The 23,582-nt window shown below is 38.3% G+C and overlaps 5 protein-coding genes across 5 annotated transcripts; 3 read left to right on the top strand and 2 right to left on the bottom strand.

Annotated features, from left to right (window-relative positions):
- Positions 1 to 390: 390 nt before the first annotated feature.
- Cbr-ttr-38 lies at positions 391 to 1,912 on the bottom strand (the record flags this gene model as incomplete). The annotated part of the gene is made up of 3 exons (XM_002643446.1): positions 391 to 540; positions 1,519 to 1,649; positions 1,768 to 1,912. The coding sequence occupies 3 exons, from the start codon at positions 1,910 to 1,912 to the stop codon at positions 391 to 393; spliced, it is 426 nt and encodes a 141-aa protein (XP_002643492.1).
- Positions 942 to 1,223, top strand: CBG16162 (the record flags this gene model as incomplete). Its single annotated transcript, XM_002643447.1, has 1 exon — positions 942 to 1,223. The coding sequence occupies one exon, from the start codon at positions 942 to 944 to the stop codon at positions 1,221 to 1,223; it is 282 nt and encodes a 93-aa protein (XP_002643493.1).
- An 848-nt stretch (positions 1,913 to 2,760) lies between the features above and the next one.
- On the bottom strand, positions 2,761 to 5,574 carry Cbr-npr-7 (the record flags this gene model as incomplete). Its single annotated transcript, XM_002643445.1, has 9 exons — positions 2,761 to 2,872; positions 2,932 to 3,020; positions 3,067 to 3,195; positions 3,333 to 3,471; positions 3,778 to 3,950; positions 4,690 to 4,792; positions 4,839 to 5,035; positions 5,300 to 5,436; positions 5,499 to 5,574. 9 exons carry the CDS (start codon positions 5,572 to 5,574, stop codon positions 2,761 to 2,763), a joined length of 1,155 nt encoding a protein of 384 aa, XP_002643491.1.
- Positions 5,575 to 13,380: 7,806 nt separating this feature from the next.
- Positions 13,381 to 16,877, top strand: CBG16159 (the record flags this gene model as incomplete). Its single annotated transcript, XM_045238863.1, has 7 exons — positions 13,381 to 13,416; positions 13,900 to 13,992; positions 15,217 to 15,303; positions 15,474 to 15,561; positions 15,837 to 15,964; positions 16,619 to 16,731; positions 16,784 to 16,877. The coding sequence occupies 7 exons, from the start codon at positions 13,381 to 13,383 to the stop codon at positions 16,875 to 16,877; spliced, it is 639 nt and encodes a 212-aa protein (XP_045095906.1).
- A 2,198-nt stretch (positions 16,878 to 19,075) lies between these two features.
- Cbr-apa-2 lies at positions 19,076 to 22,885 on the top strand (the record flags this gene model as incomplete). The annotated part of the gene is made up of 7 exons (XM_002643443.1): positions 19,076 to 19,208; positions 19,295 to 19,437; positions 19,574 to 19,897; positions 20,413 to 21,600; positions 21,697 to 22,277; positions 22,326 to 22,656; positions 22,808 to 22,885. The coding sequence occupies 7 exons, from the start codon at positions 19,076 to 19,078 to the stop codon at positions 22,883 to 22,885; spliced, it is 2,778 nt and encodes a 925-aa protein (XP_002643489.1).
- Positions 22,886 to 23,582: the final 697 nt, after the last annotated feature.

The raw sequence follows: 23,582 nt of genomic DNA on the forward strand, positions 1-23,582 counted from the left end.
GTGGCCTAGGTTTCTCACTGAAAATCCTCGTCCCCCGGCGGCACCTTTTTTTGAATTTTCTTCCTTTTCAACGGCGTTTTTTTGGGAATTTCGGATTTTTTTTGAATTTATTCGCAATAATATTCGGAAAATAGATAACTTTTAACACATTTTAATGCAATAAAAATTTTTGGTCGGAGTCCCCCTTTAATTGTTCTTCTCAAGAACACATCCGTCCTAATACTTCGCCTTTCCCAAACATTGTCGACAAAATCTGTGATGTATATTTTTCAAAAATGGCAAATAAAAAGTTCCCTTGTCACACAAATAAATACATACAAACAAAAAAGCTTCTCAGACAGAAAATAGAGACAAAAAAATGAATGAATGGAATTTGTGGCAGTTTGTCATTCAACTGAATATCCTGTCGGTGCATGAGCGTTGTTCGTCCGGGTACCGGAACGCCATATTCATTGTCCCAGCATCGAAATAATTGTTGACAGTGGTGCCACGCGTGATGTACGTGGATGGAATGCGTAGACTGACTGTTCGTTGACAAGGCTGGAAGTTTTTAATCTTGAATTCGTGATAAGAATAACTTTTTTTTTTCTAAATAGAATTTTCGAAAAGCTCAGTCTGCAAAACAAGTGTTCTTGAAAAACAATAGATGTAAATATTTTTCATAGCGGAACTACAACTATTTTTAGTTTTGTCGCGTGGCGTATTTTTCTAGACCTACAGTAACCGTATATCATGTTTTGATTTTATCAGCGGGGGATAATTAACTTTGAAGTACTAAACGTAGTAGTCTGGAAGTGTTGAATTTGTTTAGAAAACATCTAGAAAGACACAAATATAAACACAATTCTCCAACTATTCAACGCTACATATTTGGTGTGTGGCCTTTATCACCATATCAGATCTGGTGCACAAACGTAGATATGCTGAGCATATGCTATAAAATGAAGAAGAATCGCCAGGATGAAGAGACATCTGAGACATCTGAGGCTTTTATCAATGGATCTCCAACATTGGACTCACTAATCAAGGATCCGAATGCTGATGCAACATGGACCAAGCTGAAACTCGATGCCACATTTTCTACAGTCACAACCTTTAACATCGTCAGAATGGATGGTTGCTCTTTTCTCTCTCCACAGGCAATGGAACCCTCATCTGGTGGTCATCGGAAGTACGCCAACCCCAACTGCAGACGCCCAGAAGATTCAAACTCAGAGCCCTAATACAGTAATAAACAGTTGTTGAATTAACCAATTATCCTATTCTTGTACTCTCGGCTCCGGCACAGGACTCAACTTAGTACAACATTCACTTCAAATTTAATAATTCAATTTTAGGATATTCATAACTTTTTTTGGTTTCACTAACAATCTCTTCCTCACCATGACTTAAAAATGTAATCAAATTTGCTTCAATTTGTTGATTTTTAAGATTTTTTTTCCATTTTTGCAATAATCAAGTTTCAAAACTATTTTCAACCGATCCCAACAAAATTTTTGACAATCGTTTAATACTCACAATAACTTTATCGTCACAATCATGAAACATCCTTAAAAATACGTTCATCTCCAACATCCCTCTTCCTTTTCCGACCACTTCATAGCTTCCTTGAAAATTCGTCTTGTTTTCTGCCAAGATCACATCGGGCCCTGCAAAAAAATAACAAGGAATAGCAAAAAAAAAACACGGAATAATTTTTGTCTTGTTTTTCACCAATTCTTCTCGAAATTTGAAATTCCAAAAATGCAAAAAAAAATACTGACTCACCAATATAATTTTTCTCGATCAACCGAATTGTAGCGCCTTGCAGTAACCGGTTATTGCAGGTTAGTTTTCCACGGACACCGACGATTTGATCACGAAAAGTAAAAACAAGAGGAAGTAGAAAATAGAGGAAAATGGGAAATTCCATTTTTCTGAAAGTGAAATTGCTTAGGTATACAAGTGGTAAGAGGAACAAGAAAATAAGATGAAAGGCAAAGTTCAAAGACTGATTTGCAATTGGTTTTACCTGGTTTTTTCTCAGAATTTATAATTTCAAATCATCCAAAAAAAGTGGGAATCCCCTCATCCTAACAATTATTACAATTGTTATGAAATTGTGTAATTGAGTGGGTGGATGCAAAAAAAAACGTAAAAATAAAGTTAAAAAACGTAAATAAAAACGAAAAAACGAACTTTGAAATAATCTATGATACTTTTGAGAAAGAAGATCCACTTATCCATAATATTTGCTTTTGGATTGTATGCTATTCAAAAACAAATGGAGATTTTCAAAAATCGCCGCTGATTCACTATTCGGCAAACTGTTATAGCTTGAAGGTGAGAAAAAAGAAAGAAGAAAGGCTATGTTATCAAAATAAATCAATTTTTTGGACTTTTTTGCCGTGACATCACAGAAGTGGGAATTTTCCATGTTTACACTGTTTGCTGACTCAGCTAGCACTTTTGAAAGAGAAAAATTGGTTTTTTAATTTTCTGAAAATTCGTAAAATTATCTTTAAAAGTTCATTTAAATAATTGAAAAAAACAAATTTGTACAAAAACCGATGGACATTTGATTTTGAGATTGTCGGAATGGGGAAAAACGGGATAACAGTTTGAAAAAAATTACTCAACTTTTGTGTGTTGACAAAAAGGATTACTTAGTGAGACCGAACTTAATCTAGACCTTATTTTTGGACAGAAGAACCGTTTTCTAGAATTTCTTTGTATTAAAAAATTTGGGATCATAGTTAAGAAAACAAAACATTAAAACATTTAGAGATCAGTGCGAAGAACTTCGATTTCAGCATTATTGGCCAACTCAATCCGAGTTGTTTGTTGTCTTTGACAATCTGGTTGGTTGGTATGGTTGGCTTCGTCGTCTGCTCTGAAAGTTTCCCTATTTAAAACATTAAATTTTCTGGATGATTTCCCAAATCTTCTTACCTGTATGAATATCTCCCGGACACAATCGAATAGAGCCCTCGTTTGAATTCTCCTTGTCCTCTGATACCGCCGAAACACGTGTGGAAAGACTAAATACAAAACGTTAGATGAATGGTTCCGGGTTACTGTACTTACTTGGAATTGGCGCCTAAAATTTTCATTATAGTATGCGTAGACCAGTGGGTTGAGCAAAGTTCCAGCCATGGCGAGCCAGTGACAGAAGAAGAAGATAAAGTGGCGCACGTTGTCCGGAACCGGTCGGACCTGGAAAATTGGATTTTTGATGTTTGAGGGGGTCCATGTTTCTCACACCCTTTTCTCATTTTGAAATTCATGGAAATTCAGGTTCACACGTCTATTGTTAGAATCTAGTTTTTTTTCTCAGGGAAACTAAAACAAACCTGATACACGAAGATCAAGTCTTGCAAAACATTTGAAAGGTCTAATGGGAGACTGGACACGGCGAAAATGACAACCATGGCGAGGAGGAGGGTCTGCAGACGTTGCTTACGGCGGATGTCGGTTGATTGAGTTGCCGTGCTGAAAATTTTCTTTTTTTTGCTTTTTCGAAGGGTCACTGCGAATTTTGAAATTTTCGAAATCTCTTATCTCTGTTTTTTTTTGATTTTTTGAATTTAGTGGATTACTATTGACACAAAAACAAGCGTCATCTTATTCTATTCTTTTCTTTCTTCATTTTTCTCTTTTTTGAAAATATACGAGTAATTTAAAAGGCTAATTCAAACTACCAGTATATTGTTTTAATGAAGATACACATGTTTTTAGAACGGCTCGTCTCTAAATGAGGATTCCGGCGAAGAGAACACTTTTTTTCGAATAACAGACCTGGCACTACGAAGCGTTTGAAATTTCTTTGTCTGGGTGTTCAGAATGTGGGCGATTCTCCAATGGCAAATTGAGATTAAAATTAGTGGAATGGCGGAGCGGATGACAAGCACTGATAATCCGTAGAATAGGCGGTAGTGTTGTTTGTCATGGTCCCAAGATTCCAAGCAGAACTGCAAATTGAATAAATTTTAGCAAAAAAAGGTCCAACCGGAAAGTATTAATATGAAATCGGCTTGACCTCCTTTCTTGTTTTGTATTCTCCCATTTTTTCTCTATTCTATGAAAGCAATGCCCCGTGAGAGCAATGCACAGGATTAGTGGGTGGAAGGAAAGAAGAAAGAATTTCCTTTCGTTTGCAAACAAAGTTTCATCTGGTCATAGATCTCACATTTTGTACTCTAGATTTTTTGATTCACTGGATTCTCCAACCCCATTAGTTTTATTAGTTTACTACCAGTAGGAAGAGCTCATTTTCTATAAGCTATTTGCTCATTCCAAGAGCATGTATGTAGTGCGCAGCCACTTGTCGCGGTGGCAAGAACAAAAACCCTTGTTTCCTTCTCCCAAGACATGTTTCGTTCTCTTCCTTTTGAATACGTTATCCCACACCACTTCAGAAAAAAAAGGATTAGCACCATCTTTTTTAAGCTTTCGGGGTAGGAAAAAGAAAAGGAAAAAAGCTCGAAAATTAGCATATAATGTCACTAATCCTCTCACCTAATACCAATTATGAAGTATAAACACGGAACTGAGATCATGAAAACAGAAAATAAATCAAGAACTCAAGTAATTAGAGGAATTTTTTAGGCGGCCAGAGAATTCAAAAACACATCATGCCGAAAAAGATTGAATTGCAGGAACTAGAGGAGGAACCACCTTCTAAAAGCCCCCCTGAAAAATAACGCTTACATGGCATGGTCCATAGCTGTCAACAAAATCCACCATTCTGATCATTGGAGAGAGAACGGCAAAACCGCCCAGCCAGATTCCAGCAATTATCAGTAGACATGTCCTGAAAAAGAAGGACGCAGGTGCAAAAACTAGATTTCGGAACTCACTTTTTAGACATTGGCTGCCGGAACGGAGATGCTACTAAACAGTAGCGATCCAATGCAACAGCTGCAAGGGTCAATGGGACCCACATAAGGGATAGACCTTGGATAATAGATACCATATAGCACATGTACTTTCCAAAGTACCATACACGTTGATAGTAAGCCATTGGCGTGGCCCATAGTGAGAAACTAGTGATGACCTGGAAAGAACTTTGTTTTTTTTTTAAATCTCTCTAACCCTCCATACGGGTGTTCAATGTGTCCGGTAACTCGTCAGAACATGACAGAGACTATCTAAGGCTAGAATAAAACGGCTACTAATGAGAAAACGTTTGTCTCCCTCCCTTACACATCATCTTATCTCAAGTTACTCGTAACAAGACACGATGTTTTCCAGCAAATAGAAAAAAGATAGGAAAAGAACTGGAAGCTGCAAGGGTGCTCGATGTTCCCAGAACTCTTACCAAGTCTGCTGCAGAGACACTGCTGATGAAGATATTGGTTACGGTTTGCATCTCTCGTCGGCAGACAACGATGAGCAATACAGCTAGATTTCCAACCAAGCTAAGAGCTCCAACCGATCCATAAGCGAATGCAAGTACTGAACATTTTTCAAATTAGTAACCTTAAAATGAATCTGCAAAACATCTAATAAAAACTCACAAAGCTTAATTTGAAAAGTGAGATCAATCGATGGATACTCGCACTGAAAATCCGTCAGGTTTGCGTCGGCGTTCATCTAGAATGAAATAAAAGGAAATATTTTCGAAAATATATGAAAATGACAAAGTATACAGACAAGGAAACGTCAGAAGACGTAGGAAATATGAGACTGACAATTGCAACACTTTGTGACGAGCGCATTTTGCTCGAATAGGGGGGGGGGCGTGGCTTAGCTTTTTTAAACTTTGAATTTTTCAAATTTTGATGTTTTTAAACCTTCAAAATTGAAAAAAAACTGCTCCAGGGTTTTTGATCTTTACGAACACAAAAAAGGTAAGACGTAAATGGAAAAAGGTGGACCGAAAAAAACTTGGAGAGTGAATTAAGTGCTTCTGTGCAAAGAATGGACCAGAAAATAGGAAAAATAGAGAAAGGGTCCAAGATTTTTCAGATGTGTCAGTAGAACAGGAGTTCTCTGAATTGAAACCAGGAAACAATTAGACAATACTCATTTGGAATTCCTAGACAGGAAACTTGAATTATTTGTGTTCTAATCTTTTTGTTTTCCAGTTTAAGATAGGTGAGCTGTCAGTTTCAGGTCAGGATTTAAAGTTATTACGACAGCAGAGAAAATTACAAAAGATGAGTACAGATCAAAACGGGTCAAAACTGGAAACTGCTTCGGATCATTGAAGAAGAAATGAATCTCCGGCTGCGTCCCCTCCTCCTCCCTCAAAAAAAATGTGGGCGGGGCGAAGAGAGCAAAAGGGCTGAACGACGGAAGAGGATGGAGGCTCTGCGTCTCTGGAAGGAAGAAAAAACGCGTGGGGTAGATGGAAGAGGTTCTCTGAGTCTATGTTTTAATTGAAAAGTGTACTGTGGCTAGAGTTTTGGGTTTATGAATAAGGATGAGGAGATAGATTCAATTTTGCAAATGTCATATTTGTATTGTTCAGAATTTTGTGGGATTTCGAAAGGAAATCGTTGTATTTTAATTTCAAAAATGTCAGATTCGTATAGATGACGGTTTTTGACACAAAATTTTGCAAATCAGCACAATATAAGTTCAGAAATTGTTCAAAAATCCACCGAAAATTCCAGAAAACATGTTTTCGAGAAGTGAAACTTGGATTTTTGATTTTAAAAATAATTTATTGGTATGAAAAAAATTAAGTGATCAGGGAAAAGTCTAAACCAAGAAATGTTTTTTTTTCAGATAGCTTTTTTTTCCTTTCTCATAATTGACCAACAGTGGACACCCCTGGGTAGCAGGTGAAACTATATCCGACTAGACGTGTCTGATCAATCTTCCTGATCTTCTTGAAAATTAAAAGTTTGAGAAAAAAGGATCCTCTCACTCTTTATCTTTTCCAAGCGTCCCGTCATTTGGTTTTATTGGTTTTTCACAATGTCACACGGTAATGAATAGAGGGGTCCGTTTTGATGAGAAGATGACTTCTTTGCAAACTCTCACGTATTTCTTTTTTGCAATCGTGGGCGAGTATGAGACGGTTACGCTTATATGAATAGATACAATTAGAGGTGAATTCAAAAATGCTAGTCTTATTGTTAAAGAGATATGCTAAAAAAATAATAAAATACATTATACATACTCCAAAATACGAGCAGGTCGGATCGGAAGTTCAAAAAAACTACCAATGGTTTTTTGGAACTGCTAGAATGCTCTAGAGAATGAGTTATCGACAACAATTGAATCTTTTCTTCTAACTCAATTTATTACACACCCTCATTTTTTTTTCTTGCGTAGAGTGAAGCGGAGGAGGGGGGGGGGTTCCAATTTATTATCTGGGGCCTCAAAAGCGCAAAAATAGGCTTCCCTTATGAAATATTGAATTCAAAATGTAGATGCATAATAGATGGAAAACATGGATCACAAAACCTCCAGGGTTTTTTTGAGCTGGGCAAAAACTAACGATAGATCGAAAAAAAAAATCATATTGTATCTAGTTAGCACTCCCTTTTCTATAGAAAAACATTTTGCAGATGGGGCAAAGTTCAGCCAAAAACATATCCTGACTCAATAGGAAGGTTCCGGATTCCTCATCTTCCTCAATAACAATGGAAACGGGAGATCATTGTGCGAGAAATGAAATTCGACGTATGATTTTAATCTCAATGGGATTACGAGGTTTACGTGTTCCCCAAAAATTGATAGAGTAGGGAAGACTGAAAATAAATGAATCCGTTGTTTAATTTCGTAAATGAGCCCACGTGGATTTTTTTTTTTCGTTCAATTGAAAATTCCCACTCCCTTGTTTACATGGCTCCAATTGAGTCATTCAGGAAATCAAAGCGAAAAAGGCTAAAATTGGAATAGAGCTAAAAAATACGTGAGAAACAGTTCTCACAAGGTTTTCCATGGGAAAGTCCAGGGTTTTGCTCTCCCTCTCGTTTTGTGGACCTTTCTGCTTCGGCGATTCTCACGTATTCGCAGAAATGATCAGTGTTGCAATTAAAAACGTAAAGCTGGAAACTGGGAAACTAATTAAAGTTTGTTTTAGTATCAAAATTTCTGTGTGAAGCAAGCTTTGAGGTCCGAATTTCTATAAATTGCCTGGTGGATACAAAGAGAGCAAAACTCAAATCACAAGAAAAAAAATGAGGAGGAGATGAAATGAGAACAAAAAATGAAGATAGAAGATGAGAAACTATTGTGTGGATCCCAGGCGAAAGATCAAAAGGGTTCCCCGGACTCATTTACACTTGATGGGGGAAAAAAGTTAGATGGAAACTCATAGAATTGGATTTATGATATTGGAATTTTTGTGGGATTTGAACAAAAAAAGAACTCTGAAAAAATTCAGAAATTCGAGGTAACTGCGGAAACTCAATAGGAAAAAAGGTAGAGGTAGACAACAGCTACATTTTCTTTGAAAGCTACAATTTGATCATTACTCATATATATCCAGAAACTGAGTTATGATAAGAAGACGACTTTTGTGCCGGTCAGAACCTGCGATGACATGTATAGACAAAGATGGATTAACTTGGGTGATCAAAAAATATATATTTATCATTGATAGACTGATTCTATTACCTGTGATAAGCGCGTAAGGTTATTCCGGATCATGACGAACTCGACCTACGTGCAAACAAAAATTTCGATCTTGATGTCGCAGAGGATTTTTTATATATTTTTTCTGGGCTTTTCTTTATTTTATTTCCTCTCTCCTCCCTTTAAAGAAAACTAGAATTTAATTTCATCTTCCTCGAGTGCAGTTTGAGTCTGAAAACTCCTTTTTTTTTCTTGACGCTCGGTTTTTCCATTAATAGATAAGGCCTAAAAGGATGGGACAGCCTTCGTGTTTGCACGGCGCTCAGAAAATGAAATCAACGCCATTTAGTAAGATAACAAGCGTCGAGGGATGTGGAAAAAAAAAGGTTTAAGCGTTTTGCATAATTCGAATTTCCGGTATTACTGTAACGCGCGAGATGAGGTGAAGGGAGGAATCGAAGAAAAATGTCTTATGCGTCATTGGCAGCACTAAATGTACCCGTCTTCCACTTGTCGAATTAAATGAGAAATTGGACTCCAAGGAACCATAACTCTCTGAATGGCGGCACCAATTCCAGGGGTCATAAAAATTCTCAAAGAGGCTTTTTGAGAGAGTCGGAAGGAAAGTTCGGGAGCCTTTAAAAAAGTTGCTTCCTCGTCTGGGGACCGAAAATATGCATAAGTGGTCCGACTAGAGTTTCCAGAAAAAAATTTTTTCTTTCAAGAACACTACATTTAAAATTTATTGGGATTATGGGATTATGACAAGTTTCTAGTTTTTTTCTAGTTTTTCAGACGTTTCTAAAATATTCAAAAACAAACTAGGGGGTTCATGAGGTTAAAGATGACTCATGGGGTTGAAAAAAACATGAAGTTGACACTGACGAGGAGCTAAGAATGAAAAAAGTGAGCTGTAAGAGATGAAAAATTCAAACGGAACGTTTTTAAAGATACTATTTTTATTTGATGGCCCGGAGAAAGTTCCGGAGCCACAGAACACGTTTCCTTGCTTTGAGGGGGAATGTGCTCCTGTAGGTTTACGAAAGAAAATCCAAAAACCAACTATAAACCATGGAAAACGTTTACATTACTTCTCAATATAAGTAATGGATCTCTGAGTAACGCGATCCGTGGGAAAAAAAGGACAAAAAAATAAGACGAATCACAGCCTATGAATGCAGAGCTGATTGGTTTATGAATAATGTAGGGCAGCGGGTGAAACAGAATGAGTCCTTGCAAAGGGCCCATGATATTCCAGAGACATCTATTGAAACTGATTTGAAAAGAATGATCTTGCGTTCTTCGCCATCATTAGAAGGCGGAAGATGTGAATGGGTGGGTGAACCACGAAGCGAAAATTTTTCTGTCACAGCTTCTTTTTCATCCTCTATTTTTGAAGAGGGGCCATTCTTAAACCTTAGAACAAAACATGTTTGTTTTTTCGTCTTGTGTTAGGATGGATATTGCTATAACCAAAATGAATTTGAATACAGTATGATCAAGGATTAATTTTTTTCGAAAGAAGATCTTGAAAAAATCTCGAAAAACAAAAATTCATCCGGATCAAAGTTTTCCGCCTAGCCAGACTCTCGGTTTTCTTCCTTTTTTTTTTGAGACTTCTTTTTTACAACATCGTCATGTACATCCGAATTAGAGACATTACGAAAATCTCTCTATTTCTCCCTGCTTTGATCCCAAATCTAGTTGAAACTGAATTCTAAGCCGATAAAGGTGGGAGGAAGAGAAGGCAGCTCCCAGTTGAAAGTGCTATTTCGTATGCTGGTGCAAACGGAAGTGTGTCTGTAATCTTGTTATCGGACGACATACGCACATATACACACCATCGAATGTCCTTAGCTAGTTAGGAGGCCGACACAAAAATCCTGCCCCCAGTTGTTTTCATTGGGGGTGTGGAAAAAAGAATAAGTGAATTTGAAACACACGTAATATTCCAGGAAAAGCTAGTCAGAAATTTATGAAAGCTAGATTTTAGTAATTAACGAAATATACAAATCGAGAACTAAGACAGATCAGACAAGCCAAGAAATCAGTGGGAAGGATTTTGACACTTCAAAAAAACGACACCATAACTTTTTACTTTGAGACAACTTATCTCGAATCATGTTGAAGATGTTCGAACTGAAACTTTTGTGATATTATGATAAACAATTTATCAGTCGACTGCTTTGAATATCTTCGATAGGAACGGAGATAAATTGGCTCAAAATAAAAATTTAGGAGCACTTCTATTGCAGGTTACAGGTACTACAGGTAGTTAGGGTAAATGGCTCTGAAAAATACTTCATATCCTAGAAAATCTAGTCAGAAAGTTACAGAAGAAGGATCAAACAAGCTAAGTAATCGGTAGAGAAGATTTTGAAAGCAATCACAAAAGAAAATGTGTTTTTAAGGCTCTAAAACTTCAAACTTTCGGCGAAAGGAAAACAATTTTTTAAAAACTAGAAAAAAAGTTTTTGAGGTTGCGGAATCTTTGTTCATAACAATGAGGATCTAGGGGTTTTTGTTAAAATAGGTCAATTTCAAAAACAAACTTCTGAAAACAACCTCAGACATGAATAAGGGGTACCTAGAACTACCAAAAATCCAAAAAATAAGAGGTCACAGACCCTTTAAAGTCATTCTACGTAACCGAAGAGCTCATCCGTCTGAGAACTAAAGTGTGTCCGTTTTGTAAACAATTGTTTCTATCTGTGAAATCTTTCAGAGAAAAACACTAGCAAAAAAAGAACAATGAAACCAAATGAGGCTTTATGTAATATTCTAGAAACTTGTCGCTTTTTTTTCTCTCCTTGAATTATATACATACTCTATGAGAGTGCTTCCGGAAGAAAAAAACTCTTAGCTTATGAATTCAAAAATATTTTTTATAGACACTGATGAGCCGGAAATGTTTTCGCGTCCTGGAGTGCAACAACATATCCGATTTGTAGATGAAACTATTGCAAAATAAGAATATTCAGAGTGCCATTCAATTTTTATCGTCTTCAACCGATTAACAAAGTCAGAAGAAGCGATATTGGAGAGGAAATATAAAATAAATTGTGGTGCAGAAAAGTGATGTGAGCGTAGAAGTGAGGGCAAATTAAACTAACGCAGTGTAGACGTCTTCTTCGAACTATTATGAGACATCAGGCGAGTAATAGGGGAAAAGTTCAGAATTCAGAATGAGGAGGAAAATGGTTAATTTCGTTAGCTAGATCAAACTCAATTTACATGAGAGTCATCGAGAAGACTAAAAAACCAGAAAAACAGGGATATGGTGTTTTTTTTTGTTGAAAATTCTTGATAGGTGGGCTTTGAAATACAGGATAATACCAGATTTGTCAGAAATTTATGTTTTTTGTGGAAATTTTAAAAAATAACAAACCACTCCTCACCTCATATTTCCGCATTATTCTCTTTGAAAAACCGAAAGAAAAAGTTATTTCACAAGTTTAATCTTGATGTTTTCCATAATGAGTCAGCTCACAGTCGACGGTTTTTGATTCTTCGGCATTTTTTATTTTTTACAGCATCTCAGTAGAAAAAATGAATGAGGTTAAACAATTTCGAAAGAGCGCGCTATTCAATTATTCCGTTTCTGTTTATTGCACTACAAAAATGAGTAATGACATATGTACTTGTAAAATTCCAGGCCGGGCCGCCAAAGCCCGGAATTCCAGGCCGGCCCGCCAGAATTTTCAAGTCCCAGGACCGGCCCGGAAGGTCCGGTACCAAAAATCCTGCAATCAATAGAATGTCCTATTTTAAATTTGGGTTTCTTGGGAACATGCAACATTTTAGAAGATGGAAAATGACATACAAAATTTGGGTTTCGAACTAAATATGAATCGAAAATGTGGATTGTTAAAGTGGCGGCGTTAGTCTGATCAAAAATTGGAAAAAATAAACGAAAAATTGATAATACCCGAGTTTTGAAAAAATCTAAAGGTCCCAAAAAGGACATGCCTCGGTCCCATCGATCTTAAGATCGGTCCCAACATGACGACCATGGTCCCAGAAGCTTGAGACGGTATCATCTCCCTTACCACGGTCCCATCCCCTAGGTTACTGTAAGACTCTGATTCCGAAAAAGGAAATTGTAGTAGGTACAGTAATCTAATGGAAGATAAATATTGTACAGTATGTCAAATTAATCATATTGAAATTTTGAAACTTCGAATCGAAAATTACGCTGATCAGACTTCACTTGTTTATTGTTGTTCTAGTACTTTTTAAACAGTTTTTCCCAAATTCTCAATAAGATATCCCAATTTTCATTCCTCACAATTCCCATTTCCATCACCAGATCTTTGCAATGCCATGTTTTTTGACCTCTTGATAAATCCACTCATATCCCGTATTTACCTATACTTCCTAGAGCAGTTATCACCTGGAGACCGTGAAATCGGAACCAGTTATACTCTCGAGTTATCAATTTTCACTCTTTCGCATTCCCCCTTCTCTTATTCCTATGTGATCATCAAATTGTAGAAGTGGGATCCACTTGAATTGAGTTCAACAAGAGTTTTTTTTCCCTACTATCTCGTGTGTGGCGGCTCGCGGGGAGCATTGAGCTCTTGCGGCGTGATGCGAAAGAAAGAGAGCGCAAGAGCACAACTGTATATTTCAGTTTGACTGTTTGCTCAAAAACGCGAGGCGCGATGTTAAAGTAGAGCAAAGAGTTAGTGAAATATCATCGTCGATTCGGAGGATTCGGATCGTCAGAGTTGTGGGGAGGAGGGCACAACACACAGAGATTCGTTTTGGTTGGAATACTGAATCATCAGTTTGCGCATTCTTTCTCGCATCTCGAACTTTCAACTTTTTGCCGGTTGTTTTTTTCGAAATTTTTGAATAGTTACCATGGACGTTAGACCTTATGAGGGAGGACGATTTGAAGTGAGTTTATGGTACCATAAATTGTCGAATAGAGCCTCAATCATCTCAGAAATGAGATATTTCAAGAATCTATCAACTGATAAAATTTTAGCCATAATCTCATTAACATTTTTATAGTTTAAAAATATTTGATATCTGTCACAATAATGGAGATGATTGAAGTCAAATTGAAAGTATAAGAGATTCAAATATGACCAAAAGGTGTAGGGGACTTGAAATCAATCAAAGTTAAAAAATAAAAAAATATTTTTCAGAAAATCGGAAGTGAGGAGGCTCACACAATCGAGACATTCGAGCGACGGATTCATGGGACTCCACATAGTGAGGTAGGGAATTATCGAATTTATATATTTTCATAGCTCTGTTTTTGGTTCATTTTGTTCTCACGAAAACAATATTCCACTATTTTGTACTTGGTTTTGTCTACCAAAAAAAAACGCACGTAGAGGTAACATAAACAGGAACCAATAAAATAATGTTCAGCCTCAACGACAAGTGTCTTCCAAACAATACACCGAACGAAGAACCTACGGACGTGATGAAAATGGAGAGATTGTGGTAAAAATTGAGAAGAATGTAAGTTTTAGAGGAACGGGTGTGAAAAAAAAAAGAAAAACGTTAATGAAAAATAGCTACCGCGACCACCGCACCAGTTTTTTCTTCTAAGAAGCAGGTGAACGTCTCGTTCTTTTTTTCATTTTATTTCGGATTGTTTTTTTTTCAATGGGGATTGTGACAATTTGCTGTCATAAAATCTCGTCAATCATAAACTAAATGGGCCATGTGTCCTTATTTTCTAATTTATTGGTCTAGATTCTTTTGTAACTGACTTTCCCAATGGGCTATATCTGGATTGTTTGCACATGGCTCATGAGAAAAGTGGTTGTCTTTAAAAATAATGGGGTATGTAGAAACAATTGTCGCAAAGTGTTTACTAGGAGTTAGAAAGTATTGTATGTTAAAAAGATTACCAATTCACTGAAGCGCATGGAAAAAATGAGAAATGTAATTTCAAACAAGTTGATTTGTTGAAAATAGAGCGAAAATTTTTTAACAGGATGTTTTTGAGAAAAATATATCAGACTTAAGGAACCTACTATAGTTCCAACTACCACATCTGAAGTTACTACAGTTTCAACTACCACCTCTGGACTTACCACAGTTCCAACTACCAACACTGTTGGAACTTCATATCCAAACTACCACCTCTGAACCTACTACAGTTTCAACTACCACCTTTGAAACTACTTCATATTCAAACTACCAGCTCTGAACCTACTACAGGTTCAACTACCATCTCAGAACCTACTATAATTCCAACTACCATCTCAGAACCTACTACAGTTTCAACTACCACCTCTGAACCTACTCCAACTTCAATTATCACCTCTGAACCTGCTTCATATTCAAACTATCAGCCCTGAAACTACTACAGTTACAACTACCACCTCAGAACCTTTTACAGTTTTCAAAAAAAAATCCGTCCGAGTGATCGGAAGTATAGACTATTAGTTTCTATCTATAACTGCTAAACTTAAAAATGTCTTCAAAGTGAGAAAAGAAAATATTTTAGAAAACCAAAGTTTTTAACTGGTTTTTGAAGACAAATTTAATTTTTGAAAACAGCATTTTGAATTTCTAGCTCTTTCAATTTATATCACACATCACATGTTTTTTTTTCAGTCAAATAGCTACAAAAATTCTTTTTTCCAACACATCACTTTTTTGGGAAGAAAATCCAAAAATTTGAGTGTGAACATCATACAAAATCAGCTCATTTTCAAGCCAAAAAACTTCCAGCCTGCCGAACCAGTCCGTCCTGCATCTCCAGTACGACCAGTGACACCAGTTGGAGAAGAGCATTCCCTTAGCCGGCACTTGTTGCAAGTAAGTTTTCAAAAATCTAGTTTCAATTAAAATAAGATAGAGCTTCTACTACAAAGACCAGTAGCAAAAGAAACCCATGACACATATTTTTTCGAAACAATTGCACAGAAAAGACAAAAAAGTTGGGAGGAGTAGCTAGCAAATTAAATTAATTACCACGATGTTTGAAGCCTATTCAACCGCTCCATATCCCACGCATCGACATTCAACCGGCCAACTCGTCGAGACACGCATCGCCAAGACATAAAATGCAATATGGTAAGAAATGGGCCACGAATTCATTTAAAAGGGTTAAAACCGAAAACTGAAGGAAACAAAATTTAATTTGATACCAACAATGCAAGTGAGTTGGTATACATGACATCATGATATTCCAGAAGAACACTCTTTTCTTATCCGAAAAAAAACCTGTTACTTCTAGATGACTGAATTCAGAATACTTCTTTAGAAAACAATTTAGCATCTCTTTTTGGTCACACTAGAGATGAACTTTTCTCATTCCTAGAATTCCTAAAACACTTAATATTCTTCAGATGAAGTCTCCCCAAGATCCGGCTCAATCAACATGTTATCTCCAAGATCCGGAGCCTCGTCTAGATCCGGAGCTGGATCTAGACAAAGTAACGTCTCTGTCAATTCACAGAACCTTCCGATGAAAAAGGTTGGTACTCAGGTAACAATAGTGTGATTGGCAATGGAAAGTGCATGCAAATAGCTGATCATATGACTCTTCTTCCAAAAATGAGGGAGGATCACTAAACGTTTTATTTTCCAAAATCCATTTTATCACGCACTTCCGGTCAAAAATTTAATAAAAAATTGCATAGGTGTCAACAACCGTAAACAAACTACACGCAATGAAAGTTCTCCATTTTTCGAGACCTTAATTATTTACTATGGGAGAATGAGCACATTATTTGAAGTATAAAGATCATTAGTCGTGTTCAATAACGTTTTCTTTGAACCATCGACGGAATTACTTTACGTAAGGGTGAAAATGTGCTAACGTCAATTTTGTTTCTATAAAGGGTTCATCGGATTTTAGAGTTTGGAAAACGGCTTTGAACTAAAAGAAACTATCATTTTAAGACACATGTCTTTAATTTTCTAGCTTTAGAGGAATGCAGGAACTTTTTCAGAGTCCCGGTGTCTGTTTTGACGTGACGGTGTAAAGTTATTAGTTGTCTAGTTGAATTTTTGAGATTTCGAAGACAATGGATCTTCTAAATATGATTCTTACAAATTCTTCCGTTTTCTGCTGATCGACTACAGCTGCAAGATGCAAAAACAATTTCTAATTAAAAAAAAATTCCAGGTGACCAAAAAATCCAGATGGGTGTCGATTCATGACGGACGTCCGGTATCTCCTTACACCGAAAAGGTCTCCTTTGAAGTTGCTATCCCAGTTCAGCCAGATAGATACTCCAGGTACCCACCCAAATTTCGGAATTTCATATTTTAACATTTCTCTATTTTCCAGCGCCTCGGCTCGCTCCTACAACAGCTCTCCACTCGTTTCACGCCGTCCAAGTGAGTGCGCCTATTTGATGGAAAACCCGCTCTACCAGGATTGAATGGAAAAAAGATCATCAGCGAGAATGATCACGCGTCATCTTTCTCCTTTTCTGATTCTCTTCTTTTCCCATATCAATAATGTCTTTGTTATCTGTCAAAAATATCCAACTGCCACGAGATGCCTTTAACACAACCAAAAATCGCTTATATACACGCTTTTTTTTCTGTATAGTGAATTCTCCCCCGTTTTTTTCTGTTTTCTTTTGTAATTTGAAAAAAAACAATAAGAATCAATGCTCAATAAATTTTTTTTTTTGAAAATTAAAAATTTCTTTGAGTATCCGTGATCTTATAAAGCCGCCAGGTGTCCTATAATTGCTTTCGGTTGAATTCCGATTCACAACTTTCAGAATGAGAATTTGTTTGTATTTGCTCTCAAACAAAACACAAAAGTAAACATAGCCTATGGTGTTTAGCAGTTCACGAAATCAAATACAACTCACAAAAAAAATTTTAGGGACCAAAATTGACCTAAGAGTTGTTTGACACATAATATGAACTCACTGAAGCTACATGTGTAGAAGTGGACAACCGAGGAACCTACTACATTTCCAACTATCACCTCTGAACTTACTACTGTTTCAACTACCATCTCTGAACCTAGTACAGTTGCAACAACCACCTCTGAACCTTTTACAGTTTTAACTACCATTTCTGAACCTACTATTGTTTCAACTATCACCTTTAAACCTACTTCATGTTTAAACTACCAGCTCTGAACCCAATTTAGCTCCAACTACCAACTCTGAACTTACTACAGCTTCAACTACTAACTCTGAACCTACCACAGTTCGAACTACCGCCTCTAAACCCACTTCATATATAACAAGGGAAGGTTTTTTAGACAACGGTTGAGAATTTGCGCAAATTTTAATGTTAATCATTTTTCAGATCATTTCAAGTAGTAAGTTATTTTTCCTTCTCTCTTTCAAAAAATGAAAAATGGTCTCCCATTCCTAAAAACAAAACTCCAGACCCCGTATCTGCATTTTCTTCTTCCCATTTTTCCAATTTCTCAAAAAGTCGACTTTTTCTTCTTATTCTCCTCTTTTCCCATATTTTCCTCCGCGACGAGTTCACTTCTCTTTTTTTGCTCCCAATATTTTCTCTGTCTAAACGTACTTGTGGTCCCTCATTTTTTTCATTCTCTTTGTAACTTTTCTTTTATTATTTTGCTTCCTTAAAACCAAAAAAAACCATCGTTTCGGTTCTGGAGCCAATTATTGCAAGTGCAGTGAATAATTCCCCAAATCGAAGTAGTTGTGTGCTTTTCCTTTATTCGCACAAAGACAAGCAAGAAGAAAGGATTGATTTCACTCGTCATCCTCCTCCTTCGGGCCCTTCTTCTCTCCTTTCGTACTCTTGTGTGCATCGTTTTCTTTAATCGCACCAGCCAACCAAACAAGGACCCGTTTTCGCACCACTCGGGGGGGGGGGGGCCGGGTCCCCCTGCTCCTCTCCGCCGCCCAAAACGCACCCCAATGCCTCGTGCGCGTAGCCTCTACGCTCGCGCACACACACGCAAGGCGGCAGGTCCGCAATTGTCCGTGAGTCGTTGGGTATGCAGACAGCGCGCGGCCTTGCCTTCCTCCTTGCAATATCGGACAGACGCGTATCGGATTTTGGTTAGTGTGCCCTTGCCCGAAAAAAGAATGCGTTTTCTTTCTTTTCTTCTCTTACTTTTGCACAATAATCGGGTTTTGGCCTTTCTCTCTTTTTCCCCCAGTCTCCCCACTGATATTACATGTTGTTTTTCACATTTCATTATTTTTTTCGCGTCGTTTCTTTGTTTTTAAGCACCGGAAAAGTGTTTTCCACTGTCAAATAGGGTCAGAATTATCACTGAGTATGCTAGTGTCAATGTGCACTTTTTATGATGTGTTGAAACAAAAAAATGCGACTGAAACTTAGAGATTTGCATTTTTATTCACTCTTTTTGACATTTACACTCGCACTTCACTCTCCTCCGCCAATCGATGCAAGGCTATACTATTTTCGAGATCCAGCGGAATTTCGGCAGTAGCGGATTGACTGTAGGTGATATCATTAACTAAAAATGCAACTAAAAATATAGGATTCTTGGCTCCTTAATCTCTTCAATGTCGTTTTTGTCTCTGTATTTCTTCTCGTTGCATGCAAACTCTCAGAACAACGCACCTCATTTTTTCAGAAAGGGTATTGAATGTTGTTACAGAAGATGCCGGCGGTGAAAGGAGATGGAATGCGTGGTCTCGCGGTGTTCATCAGCGATATCCGCAATTGTAAGAGCAAGGAGGCTGAGCTCAAACGGATCAATAAGGAATTGGCCAATATCCGATCCAAGTTCAAAGGTGAGTTTTGATTTCAGAGAGTTTTCAGGGCAAGTAAGGCATTTCGGAGGCCACGAAACCAGATATTCTGCAAATTTGACTTTCAGGAGACAAAACACTGGACGGATACCAAAAGAAGAAATATGTCTGCAAACTTCTATTCATCTTCTTGCTGGGAAACGACATCGATTTCGGGCACATGGAGGCCGTCAATTTGTTGTCGTCGAACAAGTACACGGAGAAGCAGATTGTAAGTTTAACTTGTCTAAGTGGTTTGACCATTGATCGGAAGCTCTCTCTCTATCTGAAAATTGAGACAGATAGCTAAATGAGCAATCTCCACGCCCCTCAACCCACAAAATTGAAAAACCAACTTTTCTTTGCAGGGATACCTCTTCATCTCCGTGCTCATCGAGCAGCAGTCGGATCTGATGAAGTTGATCGTGCAGGGAATCCGCAACGACTTGACGTCCCGCAATCCAGTTCACGTCAACCTCGCTCTTCAATGCATCTCCAACATGGGATCGCGCGAAATGGTCGAGGCCTTCTGCACGGACCTGCCAAAACTATTGGTTTCGGGAGAAACCATTGACTTCGTGAAGCAGTCTGCTGCATTGTGCATCCTGAAGCTGTTCCGCAACTCACCGGATTCCTTCCAGCCTGGAGAATACGCCAGCAGGATCGTTCATTTGCTCAATGATTCGCACATGGTGAGTTTGTTGTTGGCTTTTTCAGGTCGTTCTAGCCATCGGGAAAAACGGTAATGCCAGAATAAGTTGCTGCTTGAAGGGATGTCTAAGAAAAAACTCAATTATTAGCTGAAATACATAGAGGTTCAATTATTGAGCTATGAGCGATTTTCCACCAAGCTGTGAATTCGCATGCCAAAAAATTCTAAAATTGTTTTTTTTTATCGGCTTGAAACATAAGAATGAAAAAAAATATGTTGAAAGCCACTCTTGCATATAAACGCTTACCTTGCAACAATATCAGTGGAAAGCAGATTCAAAGATTAGCAACATGCTCGATAAGACGACAACATTTAGAAGCAACTTTCGCGAACGCAAACCAAAAGTGTCATGTGTGGCTAAACATCTGCACAGCTGTTTCAAATGCCGAATCGTTATTAGAGCGCGTTTGCATTGGCGCCTTAAAGAACGATAAGAGGCAGCACCAAGAGAAAATGCAACTCATGAAAATGAATACTAAATCATTTATTTTTCAGGGCGTGGTAACTTCTGCCGCTTCGCTGATTGAAGCCCTCTCCAAAAAGTGGCCGGAAGAATACAAAGGAGCAGTCCCATTGGCAATCTCACGTCTCAGCCGAATTGTGACCGCTACCTACACCGACCTCCAGGACTACACATACTATTTTGTGCCGGCTCCATGGCTATGTGTCAAGCTCCTCCGTCTTCTTCAAAACTACCCACCACCAGATGATCCGTCCAACAAGGCTCGCCTTCTCGAATGTTTGGAGGGGATCCTCAACAAGGCTCAGGATGCACCAAAGTCGAAGAAAGTGCAACATTCGAATGCCAAGAATGCAGTGCTCTTTGAGGCCATTGCACTTATTATTCACATGGACTCGGAGCCACAATTACTTGTCCGCGCTTGCAATCAACTTGGAACATTCTTGTCGCATCGTGAAACCAATCTTCGGTACCTGGCTTTGGAATCAATGTGTCTTCTGGCTACGTCCGAGTTCTCTCATGACGCCGTGAAAAAACACCAAGAAACTATTATCAATAGTTTGAAAACTGAAAGAGACGTTTCGGTGCGTCAGAGAGCTGTGGATCTCCTTTATGCCATGTGTGATCGGTCGAACGCCAATCAGATTGTTGCGGAGATGCTCACCTACCTCGAGACTGCTGACTACTCGATTCGTGAGGAGATGGTCTTGAAAGTTGCGATTCTGGCCGAAAAATATGCCACCGACTATACGTGGTACGTGGACGTGATACTGAAGTTGATCCGGATTGCCGGAGACTACGTCAGCGAAGAAGTCTGGTACCGTGTCATCCAGATTGTTGTCAACCGAGAGGATGTCCAAGGATATGCTGCCAAGACCGTCTTTGAAGCACTGCAACGTCCAGCATGCCATGAGAATATGGTCAAGGTCGGAGGATATATCCTTGGAGAATTTGGAAATTTCATCGCTGGAGATGAACGATCAACTGCCAAGATCCAGTTCGAGTTGTTGCACTCGAAATTCCATTTGTGCAGCATCACCACTCGATGCCTCTTGTTGACCACCTACATAAAGTTCTGCAATCTATTCCCCGAAGTGAAGCCATTGGTGCAACAAGTGTTCCAAACGGACCACAACTTGAGGAACCCAGATGCGGAGCTTCAACAGAGATCGATCGAGTACTTACAAATGGCAAAGTTGGCTTCTGGAGACGTTTTAGCAACTGTGAGTGTTGATTTTTGAGATAGAGTAGAGTAGAAGGATGTCGTTTTCTTCCATATTCTTTATTGATTCATTTTCACGTTGAATTCTTTTTTTCAGATCCTCGAAGTGATGCCAGCATTCCCTGAAAAAGAGAGCAGTCTTCTGGCAAAGTTGAAAAAGAGCAAACCACAACTCGAGGAAATCGAGCGCGAAGAAAAAGAGAAGCGGGCCAAGCCATCGGCCGTGATGAGCGAGGGATCCACATCCTTGGTCGATTACGATTCGGCCAGCGACAACACGGCCACACTAGCCGATGTCTTTGGCAACAGCTCCGCTCCAGGACTAACACTGAACAGCGATGAAGTCGAGATCGCAAACAAGGCGGACATCTCCAAGTTCGTGACAAAGAGTAATGCAATTCTCTGGGAAGACGACTATATTCAAGTTGGATGCAAATTGGAAACCCGCAACAACTTGGGTCGTCTTGGCATGTTTTACGGGAACAAAACCTCACAGCCATTCAACAAGTTCACTCCGATCATCACGTGTCCTGGAGCCCTCGCTGTCCAACTTCAGGCCCAAGCCAAACCGGTGGAACCGCTCGTCGCTGCTGGAACACAAGTGCAACAACTGATCAACTTTGTCTGTGTCCAAGAATTCCAAAAGATGCCAATAATGAACATCAAGTTCACATTCACGTAAGTCTAGATTATCAATTTTTCTTTTCGAATTTTTAATGATTTCAGGGACCGCGCCGGAGCAATCCAGAATTTCGACAAGAATTTCTACCTTCCACTCTTCATCAGCAAATTCTTCGAGCCGACGAGCATGACCTCGGAGCAGTTTTTCAACAGATGGAAGTCGTTGGGTGCAGCATCCCAAGAGGCCCAAAAGATCTTCGCTGCCCAATCGCCAATGGAAACCGCTACAATCGAGACCAAGCTAAAAGGATTCGGTGCAAACCTGCTGACAGAAGTGGATCCAAACCCCGACAATTATGTGTGTGCTGGAATCATTCATACGCAAACGCAACAAATTGGAACACTGATTCGGTTGGAGCCAAATAAGCAAGCCAAGGTGAGTTGATGCAGTGACTGTGTAGCTCGAATGATACTATTCAATTTCATAAAACCGGAATATTTTGGTTAGCCTAATGACGAAATTCCTATCGCCCAAGCTGGTCAGACAATTAAAAAAATAATCAAAATTAACAAAGTTTTTTTTCCAGATGTACCGCCTCACAATCCGCTCCAGCAAGGACACAGTCGTGCAGACATTGGTCGACTTATTGGGCAACCAATTTTAATTCCCCAAAGCCAAACTATATGAATAACTGTGCCATCAGCTCAAAATCTAATTTATGTCCCACCACCATCACTCTCCCGAAAACTCTCCCATAGATTGCATTTTGATTATTATGTAACTTATTGATTTTCGTTTTTTACAGTCCCACCCCGCTTATTTATTTGCTAAGGTTTCTGTTCTTGCGACATTCCTTCTAACCCTGCATAATGTTTAAGGTTATTTTATCCCCATGCTTTCACTCGCCCAATTATTTTATGTCCAAAAGCAATAGATGTTTTTCCCCCACTCGCCGGATTGTTGATTGATCTTTGCGAGCTTAATTTATTCGTTTAATTTATTTTGAATTCTTTCGTATGACCCATTTTCACTTTGTAGAATAAAACAGATTTTATTTTAAACATCTTTTCAGAGGTTCATCTAAATTCTTAATTTAAAATCTATATTTATTTTTTTTTTAAATTGAAGTTTACATTGAAGCAATGAATAAAAACGTGAATGACTGTGGATTGGGGAGGGTTAGCTGCGTTAGGTTAGCCGTACAACGGAAAGTTCGTTCATAGGGGAAGGCAATGTGACGATTTTGTTACAAAATAGAATCTTAAGTGACACAGTATGATAAAATCCCGAGTTAAACAAGTGCTAAACTAGATAACATGTGAAAAAAGTGTGTAAAATTAAGGAGTGCAGGAAAACTATAA

The sequence above is a fragment of the Caenorhabditis briggsae genome (genome assembly GCF_000004555.2).
Source record: "Caenorhabditis briggsae complete genome, chrX, whole genome shotgun sequence".
Taxonomy (NCBI): domain Eukaryota; kingdom Metazoa; phylum Nematoda; class Chromadorea; order Rhabditida; family Rhabditidae; genus Caenorhabditis; species Caenorhabditis briggsae.